At 47.0% G+C, this 10,097-nt stretch overlaps 1 protein-coding gene across 1 annotated transcript; it reads left to right on the forward strand.

Annotated features, from left to right (window-relative positions):
• Positions 1-6,750: 6,750 nt before the first annotated feature.
• On the forward strand, positions 6,751-8,924 carry LOC124681976. Its single transcript, XM_047216744.1, has 2 exons — positions 6,751-7,097; positions 8,742-8,924. Exons 1-2 carry the CDS (start codon positions 6,869-6,871, stop codon positions 8,906-8,908), a joined length of 396 nt encoding a protein of 131 aa, XP_047072700.1. The 5' UTR covers positions 6,751-6,868; the 3' UTR covers positions 8,909-8,924.
• Positions 8,925-10,097: the final 1,173 nt, after the last annotated feature.

Raw genomic sequence — 10,097 nt, forward strand, 5'->3', positions numbered from 1 at the left:
CAAAACAATCAAACCACCAAGCCAGTAATTGCATCATCACCCAGATGGGTTCAGAGTGGGCTAGGGTACCCAACAAGTGTTGGCATCCCTCTAGCCAAGCAAATTAAATCATTATGATCATCACCGTATCACGAGTTCACATCATTTATCTATTTAAACAACCGGAAGCGCACGGATAAATGAAATAATCAAGCTACCTATGCACTTGGATCTAGCGAGATGATCCAATGGATCATTGCAAGCATCCACCGATGCTTGGACAAGCACCAGCATACACGAAGCCAAGCCTGTGTGACACACACACAACACGGAATAGATCACGAGTGAGGCACTGACAACAAATAATAGTTTCTACAAGTAACTGGTGATCATATGACCACCAGAAGCTTGCCAAAGCATGCCACAGCATGCTAGACATCAATTACAGCATCAATACATGTCAGACAAGTGAATCAGCCACAGAACAGAAACTATAGTAAAGCAGATAATCATAAATATAACATATAATTATATGCGGAAGCACACCATCAAGGGATGGTGTTGTTTAGCCTACGAGGCATGCTCAAGGGAGCAAGTCTATGAATTGTAACACACTCGAATTGCACCAAAAGGCACCGGCTCTTGCAAACTTGCAAGGAATTGCACATCGCAATCAAGTCGAGGGCAATCCATATGAATACACTTGAGAAATTAGCAAGAATAGCATACAACAAAGGTGCACGGAGAGCGAGTAAAAGAGCATCAATAGCTAGCAATTCATAGCAACGACGAAAGGGCACCGCAGACGAGCGCATAGCAACGGCAAGCATCGCAACAGCAAGCACAGCTAGCTAGGCGCAGCAGTAGCGCAGCAGCACGGCAGGCATCTCCACGAGGTGGAGTAGCCGTGGCCAGAGCTAGAGGATGGAGAAGAAGGACGGTAGAGAGAAAGAGAGAGAGAGGGAGGCGCACTTACCGTGGTCAAGCAGATAGGCACGGCCATGGCGGCCATGGCGGCACACGCCAGAGCGCGGCGGCGCCAAGCCCAGCCAGGCCATGGCGGCACCACGGCATCACCGCACCACGGCGGCGAAGCCGGGGCGGAGTCCAAGCACCGGGAGCGCCGAGAACGGCGGGATCGAGCGGATCCCGTAACCCTAGCACCAGACGAGGACGAGACCGTGAGCAGCAGGTCGCCCGCGTCAGATCGACGCGGATAGGATTGACCGCCGTCGTGTGACGCGTTGATTGCGCCCCATGGCGGGGGCCAAGTCCGGCGAACCTCGCCGGAAGCGAGCGGCGACGGCGGAGGCGACGCGGGTCGCCAGAGCAGGATAGGGTTAGGGTTCAGTCGAGCGAGGAGAGGGGAGAGGAAGAATGGGCCGACCGAGCCCAAAGGGTGGCTCGGGTGCGACCTAACCCGTTGGGCCACCCTGACAGGTGGGGCCCAAGGGCATTTAGGTCATTTCCTAAATTAAAAAAAAATGCAGAAACTTTGAATAATCATAGAAAATCATTAATAGCTCTAAAAAAATAATTAAAAATATGCAAATAGATCAACATAAAATTCTCTATCTAAATAAAATATCAAAGATAATTTTTGAAGACAATTAAGAATGAGTCTTAATTTGAGGATTTAAATAATCATTTAAATCACACATATAATTTTCAATAATAAAAATAAGTCCATTAATGCCTTTGGACTTCAAAACACCTTGACAACATTTCAAGGTTGGATTTACCCTAAATCAAGTATCCCTAAGATGTTCTTAGTATCTAACCTCTCATAAAATAACAACGACATCGGAAGGGGAAACAAACCCTAAAGCTGGAATCATGCATTATTGCTTCTTTAACCATTGCCCTTATCGGACAATGATGCTATTTTTCAGAACAAGAGGACAAGGGTCAGTCCACACCTTCCAAGCTGCAAAACTTTGCGGTGTTCGGGCAAGTTCATCACTTGCTCATGTCATTTGAGTATTTTTATCAAATTACTTGCAAAGTATTATGGTTATCACTATTGCACAAAAATCAAAACCACTACTTTCATAACTATGAATATGACTATGTGGTGGGCAATGGAACCATGGATTGTGTTGATATGGTGGAGGTTCCATTGCACGGGTTTATATCCATCTAGGATTAAACAACAAATGTCGCCGATGATTCTTGTGCCGTAATACCCGTGTTAACCATAAGATCCGGAGTGGGACGGAGTAGTCAAAAGTGTTTCCACCTCTCGTTCATCAACGGATGCGCTTTACCGTAGTACACTTGTAATCCAAGGGGGCAAGTCTGGTGAGGCCGGGGAGTCCTAAGTCCCCACGGCATAGTCCGTAGTACACTTGTCGCCCGAAGGAGCAAGATGGTGAGGGTCAGGGGAGTCCTAAGTCCCCACGGTATTGCGGTCTAGGATGGGTTGCAGCCACCGGCGTAGGAGTGTATGGTAGAGCCCAGCAGATCGTTGTCGTGGTCGGGGTCCACCCCGAAATACGGGAATAATGGGACCGACGTGGACCCAGGGTCGGCGCATGCAACAAAGGGTGGGTGTTCGAGGTAGCGGAGGAACATGATTGGCTAGACCTTATACCGGGCCTCACACCGAAGGAAGTGTGGACGGGAAAGCTGCCCGGTTGGCACCAAGGTTAAGATCTCTTATGGGTAAAGCAACACACCTCTGCAGAGTGTAAAGAACCGTGACTCGTCACTCCCTCGTTCCGGGATTGAGGAACTGCGAACGCGGCCGGAAAGGAGCTCCATGAAGTTCTAGTAAACCGGTGAAGGCTGACGGACATAGCTCTTTGAAATAAAAGCAATCTCTTGAAGAAATGTTTATCAAAACTTGCATTGGTATTAGACTTTCCGGTCTAATATCGTAGCTAGTGCATTAAACACCTCTTATCTATAATGAACTTGTTGAGTACGCTCGTACTCATACCACTCTTAAATCCCATGCTTAGATTGTCTGAATCATCTGGAGGAGGACTACGACAACAATGATGGAGCCGAGATCATCGGCTACGAGGAACCGGACCTCTCGGGAGGTGTTGAAGGCGTAGACTACATCATCGTCTACGGATCCGGGAGGCTTCCGGAGGAGAACAAGCCTAGAGATATCCGAGGAGTAGTAGTAGCCGAGCAGCACAAACTCTTACCATGTAGCCGCTCGATTAAATAAATGTTTAGTTTAATGAGACTATGGTATTGTAAGCTAAGTTGGGTTCGCCTCGAACCCGGGAGTTATCCTCTCAGGACCCAAGAGGAGCTCCGAGACGACTTGTGTATGTTAGTTGTAATAATATGTGAATGAGTTATGGACCCTGCTATGTTCTGTTGTACTACTCTGAGGGATGTAATATTTGCGGAATGGTACTTCGCGAATGTTATATCAACGACTGGCATACTACAACATGTAGTGGTATGCAGGGTCACCACAAAGGGTCAGTTTTAACCTGGCCGCCAGCATCTTGGAAATAATTTTGTAGACCACATTACATAGAGAAATTGGTCGGAATTGTGAGATCTCCTCAGGGTTCTCCACTTTTGGGATTAACACCACTATAGTTTCATTCCACCCATGCGGAATAACCTTCTGATTAATCGCCTGGAGAACAGCAGCAGTAATATCATTGCCAATAAGATGCCAAAACTTTTTATAAAAAATCGCATGAAGCCCATCTGGCCCCGGCGCCTTCAGATCTCCAATGGAGAACACCGCCTTTCTTACATCCTCGGCCGAGAAAGGAGGCTGTGAGCATATTATTCATTTCCAGCGAAACTCTTGGGATAACCTTCTCAAGCAATACATGATCAATGACTGGGAAATCCGTGCTGAAAAGATTTGAAAAATATTGCACAATCATTGGATTTAAGAGGTCCGTCCCTTCAATAATATTACCTATCGGATCCTTTAATTGTTTTATATGATTTCGCTTCTTCCTTGCTGATGCATAATTGTGAAAAAAAGAAGTATTTTTATCTCCATTCTGCAACCAATTCGCCCGGGCACGCTGGCTCCATTTCATCTCCTCTTGCTCTAACAGTTTTTCAATCAAGTTGGCTAACTCTTGTTTCTTCTAATCATTTGCAGGATTTAGGGGGCCTCTCATCAGAACATCCAGCTCATGCTGAGCTTGGCGGAGATTCTTTTTTGGGCTTTTTAGCACCCGATGGTCCCATTCATGTAGCCCGTTATGCATGGACTGAAGACGCGCATGCACGTCGATCGGATCCTCCTTCGTCTCTTCCCACTTCTGTTGAACCACTTCCCGAAAACATTCTTCCTTGAACCATTTTGCTTCAAATTGTTTACCACCCGGTCTCGTGCACATCGGCTTGCTCCCCATAGTAACAAGTATCTAATAAGAGTGGCCTATGATCCGAGTGATTATATTGGAGATGGATAACAGCTGCTTTCTCATGCATTTGCCTCCACATCTGATTGCCCACACCTCTATCCTATCTCTCCCTCATAGCCCCTCTATGCCAGGTAAAGGGGTCACCAATAAAATCCACATCCTCCAATTCACATTCCTCTAGAGCCGTATGAAAAGCTGTGCGGTACCGCTCTGGACGGACACGTCCACCATCTTTCTCATGGTTATAAAGGATCTCATTCAGGTCGCCCATAACCGACCAAGGCGAGACTATTTTGGCTATATATATTTCTCGGTCTATCCCAAGTTTTGTACTTATCCGCCCACTTAAATTCACCATACATCCCGAGTAAATCTCCGGATCTTATTAGTTTCCTCCTCAATTCGACATCAATATAATTTGGACAAGCATAAATCTGAAACAGCTTTACCTCTCTTCTCCAGAACATGACAATTCCTCCTTTTCTACCATCACTTACTTGAATAATAGAGTGATCCATTCCCATTCTTCTCGCAAGACATTCAGCCGGATAACGATCAAGATGGGTCTCCGACAAGAACACCACCTCGGGGTTATGGCGCCTCTTCACATCCAGAAGCGCAAGAACTGCCGCAGAGTTCCCCAATCCGTGGCAGTTCCAAACTAGAATTCTCATTGCGACCGGACAGGCCCGTCGAACGAGCCCGCCGATCCGAGTGAAGGGGAGTCAGCTCCATCCTTCTTTGTACACTTGTTCCTATCCTTCTCATTCTCGAAATTACCAGCATTAACCAGGTCTTCAGTGATCATAGGTAAGCCCCTGGTCAGATTCCCATTACCCTCATCATTTTCCATTACCTCCGCGGCCTGCTCATTCATGTCAAGAGATCTTTTTGCCAAAGGGTTTATCGGTTCACGTTTGTCAACCTCCATATCTTTCTCTTTTCCTGGACTTGAAGCGGTATCCACGAGGTCGGGATCTGTTATTTTGGGCACCTTAGACCCATTGGCATTAAACCTCCAGGGGATTAGAGAGCGTTCACGCCCAAAAGCTCCCGGACTTCCTCTTCCCACATCGCCAAAAGTTCCGCCACCACGGTTTCCACCTCTACCACCCCTCTCGGATGTTCCATTCCCACGTCCATGCCACGTCTCCCAATCCGCTTTCAAAAAATCCCCCCATTTTAAATTAGCTTCATCATATTCGCCAGACCCACACTCAAGGTGAGAGTGTCCAAAGAAACCACAAGCACCACGGAATTTTGGAACTTTTTCATACTCGTATTTGGTAGTATTCCCTCTTCTTCTCTCTTGAGATAGTAACAACCCGAGCCAATTTCTTTCTTACATCCAGACTTCACTCGACCCCGACAAAGTTCCCCATGCCATTGACAGTAGTCTCCACTTTACTAACTTTCCCCACGTTCCTTTCCGTGAGGTTTTTAATTAATGCCTCATTCCTGTATCCTACAGGCAGTTTGTGAATTTGCATCCAAGTTTCAAAGTGATTTAAGTCAATGCCCCGAGGATCCGAAAGTCCATCATACTTCTCAATACAGACGGCATTTTGTCTAAACAACCATGGTCCTCCTTCAGTGATCTTCAGCCAATCCCCTAAACAGAAACATTGAATCGTGAACAAATTACCTTCAAGATGGTTGAACTCCACCTGCTGAGCGGGAGACCAGGCGTTCCTCATGTGTTGCTCGAACGTCATCGGACTAAACTGATTCGCGGTATGGACCTTCAGCAGCGCCATCCACTTCAGACCCTGTTTCGGCGCCGTCTCCTCTTCCTCAAAGACCAAATCATTAATTTCCTCTTCATCCGAGTCCGGTCTCGTAGCAAGTCGCCAATGGGTTCATCCCTCTTGGTTCCGAGGGCCGTGCCCTGGTTTGAAAACGTAGCAGGACTTGCCATACTCAGATCCGCGACGGATCTTCGAAAGCCGAGAAAAACGCGGCCGAGAGCAAGCCCTAGAAACCTGCGTCGTCCCTCGCCTGATGAACGCAGCAAACCAAACACTGTCTGCAATCCCCGCGGAGATCGATCTGGAAACCCACGCCCGAGAAGAAACCCCAGACGTGGTAAACAAAACCCTAATCGCCTGCCGATCGCCCGATCGCCAGAGCGTTAGGTCAAAAAACGATTCGCTAACGGTACTGCTCGCCGCTGGCTATGGTGGTTGCAAGAAACAGTAGGTATCGTGTTGTATTTCTCAAATTTTTAGGATTTTATCTGCAAATTTAAAACAATTATTTTATCCCAGTTTATCTTTTAGTTTCCATATGTGTTGCTTCCTTAACTTGATTTTCGTTTTATGAAATAATATGTGGTTGCTTTAAAAAAGAACTAAATACACATCTCGTATGTAATCACTAACCAGGCCCCAAGTAAGTCACACGCCTCACGTTGTGTGGCTCCCACCTCGCAAATCGCGATCTTCCCCTTTCTTCTAGTCCGGGTCGCCCGCTCCTCGACCCGGCTAGAGAGGCCGGGGCCGTCGAAGGTCCGGATCCGAGAGATCCCGATGAGCATGGAGGCGGCGGGCGGCGCCGCGGAGGAGCGGTGGGCGTCGCTGTGCAACTGTGTGGTCAACTTCCTGTTGGAGGAGAAGTACCACCTCACGGCGCTCGAGCTGCTGCAGGAGCTGCAGGAGGACGGCCGACACGCGCAGGCACTCCGCCTCCGCTCCTTCTTCTCCGACCCTGCCTTCTTCCCGCCTGACCTGGTCGCCCGCGCCTCCTCCGCACCTCCCGGTACCGCCATTTCCCCGTCTCTCCGCTGCGCTAGTTAGTTCCTCTGCGTTAGGTCCCGGTTCCCTGCGCCGGACCACGCAGTGTGTCTCTGACACTGCTCGCTGGCTGGATCTTGCGGGTGTTTTGTAGCAATTGCGACCTTTACCTTCTCTGATATGTCAGCGCACAGGCCCGCTCCTCCATGATCGGATTTGAGACTAGCTTTTAGATCCTTGTTCTTGGACGGCCTGAAATTGATCGTGTAACTCTCTCTGTTAAGTAATTTGCCTCGGCGATCAGTTGACATTCCTTTGTCATGTGCACGGCGCATTACATATGGAGTAGTACAAATAAACCTTTTAAATGAACAGAGACTGACGAAACAAAACAGCTTGGGTAGCCATTTTTAATTGATCACTGATAACTTTTGAGATGGTGCAAGTAAAGTATCCATTTAGTTTGTCTACGTTGATTCATATTGAACTGCAGACCTTGATACTGCCATGCCAAGGGCTGAGAAATGGGATGCTAAGTAAATGGTATGAGTTTCTGTGCTGCCTTTTTAGTATAAATATAATCCTCACCATGATTCCAATGTTAGTCAGATTTAGAGTTAAACCGTTTTTATGCTTGACCATTAGTGTAGAAAGAATTACCAACGTCAAATCTGCAGTGGCGGACCCACCGTAGGGGTGAGCAGGGGTGGCCGCTCTGGGTCTCCCGCGGGGGAGCATTGTACCCCTGGTCCTTACTCCTACGGTGGCTGAACGGATCGGTGCCATGGATAGATATCAGTTTGTCGATCCAAGCTTTCCGTCCATGGCAGGTCGAAGGTGCACGGGAGAAGAAAGCCGCAGTGGGCCTGAGCGTCTGGGCTAACGAGAGTGGCCCATCAATGTGTCTCACACAGACATAGGTCACATTCACTCAAAAATAAAAAGACCTAGGTAACCTGGTGCTGAATTGCTGAGCATAGTGGGGCACCACATGTACCGCCCTTGTTCAGAAAAAAAAAACCCTCATCTCTGCATCTCTAAATGGTAGTGCACCAATCTCAAAAAAGAAAAATTCTGTAGTGCACGCACTTCCTTCTCACACATTACATGTCTCATTTGGAATTTTGGGTCGTAGTGTCTAGTGTGGCAGATGCCGAGCCTTTTGAGCAAAAGGAGTTTTCTTATAGTTTTATTTTCTCCATAGTTGTATAAATATTTGTATGCATTAATTGATGCAGAGGCTGGGGAATCCCCATTTCGAAAAAAATAGTTGTATAAATATTGAATATTTTGCGGACCATTCATATACCAAGTGCACTTGCATTTCTATCTAAAATTTTACACCTTAAATCTTCGCCCCAGCAAACCTTCTTGGTCTGCTACTGAAAATTTGTATGGATCCATCATAAAATACACTTCATCACATGTGCACAGTATATATATACTTAACTTTATGCGGAACAACATATTTTTGTAGAAATTGATGGGCAAATATCACCTTGGAAATCATGTCAATGTCCAAAATGATTTACATTGGATTCAGAGGGAATCCAGTTTGGTTTGTTGACTTGTTTTCTTGCGCTACTTATCCATGCACATAGATAATTGCGAGTTACCAGCTTTCTTAGCAGGTTTGTTTGATGCATCACATCTATGTTGTTTTTGACAGGTGCCGATCCACAGAATTTGCTAGAAGAGAAAATAGCAGCAGAAGAAAAGTTGGCACTCGCTGAGTATGATCTCCGACTAGCCAAGGAAGACCTTTCATGCTTGAAGCTTGAGTTACAAAAGCAACAACAATCATCACCTGATGACACAAATGGTTCGTCTCTTTGAAGCATGACTTTTGACTTTGCAGAATTTTCTGTTTCGATGATGCAGTGCTGTGTGTGCTGCTAAAACCTACCAATAAGTTATTTTATTGGCAGCACCTATTGCATTATAGCTAGTTCAAAATGAGTCATTGTATTCATTACAAACTGTTATTACATGCATATATAACAGAGGGAAAGTCGTAGTGACAGCATGCATCTTGTAGCTAGTTGTTTACACCCATAACATTTTCTGTTTGCAGTAGTCCTTGCCCATGGATTAGCTATTATGAGATATGACTAAAATATAGAACACAAATTCTTACTTCCTGATGTACTGGTTTGGGAATTGGATCTAGACATATACCAGCTCACAAGCTCAAAGGAACCACCCACCAATGTCAAGCTGGACATCACCCTTGCGTTTGATTCGGTCTCATAGGTGCTACTCTTTGAGGTCCTCCAGCGGGTAAGGTTCAGGCCCCACTTCCTTGTCAATCGGATCGTCAACATGCTTCCCACTTGGAAGGCGTCCATGATGGCAAAGGCGGGACAACTTACCCTGGTCAAGTCAGTCCTGGCAGCCATTCCCCTCCACCAACTTCTCCCGTTGGACAGGCGACTGCTCAGTGGCGACTGCCATGTCAACTGGGCCAAGGTATGCCGGCCCTTGAGATTTGGTGGCTTGGGCATTCCCTAGCTTGCTCGGTATGACTACCAGCTTCCATTGGAGAATGCGCACCAACCCCCTTCGTCTATGGCAGGGGCTCGATTCTTGCTGGACACACATAGCGTTGTCGTGACATCTATGAAGATGGTGGCAGGCATGACGAATGGCTCCAAGACTTGGATGTATTGGCACAATACCTCTGTTGAGGCCCCCTGAAATGTTTGTGATCCAACATCCATCATGAACAGTTTGACGCTTCCAAATGCGCCCGAGACTATAAGAAGTAGTAACTCACTACTTTGCCGGATATCCTGATGGGACGGTGGACCCCTAGCGGCCAATACACTTCCTAGATGTGCAGTACCCTCTTTCATGGGCGGTGGCTTCAACGTTGTGAAATTTTTACAGAAAGTCATGCCCCCCTTGGGTGAAGTTCTTTCTCTGGTTAGCCTACCAGGACCGGTGCTGGTAGCCTACCAGGACCGGTGCTGGTAGCCTACCAGGACTGGTGCTGAACCACAAAGGCTTGCTAGACTGGGACTGC

This window comes from Lolium rigidum, unplaced genomic scaffold (assembly GCF_022539505.1).
Source record: "Lolium rigidum isolate FL_2022 unplaced genomic scaffold, APGP_CSIRO_Lrig_0.1 contig_63777_1, whole genome shotgun sequence".
Lineage (NCBI taxonomy): Eukaryota > Viridiplantae > Streptophyta > Magnoliopsida > Poales > Poaceae > Lolium > Lolium rigidum.

Excerpts from the sequence above, each read along its gene's own strand:
- LOC124681976 (XM_047216744.1), top strand. The coding sequence starts at position 6,869 with ATGAGCATGGAGGCGGCGGGCGGCGCCGCGGAGGAGCGGTGGGCGTCG. Across the intron at positions 7,098-8,741 it reads CGCCTCCTCCGCACCTCCCG|GTGCCGATCCACAGAATTTG; the intron begins GTACCGCCATTT and ends TGTTTTTGACAG.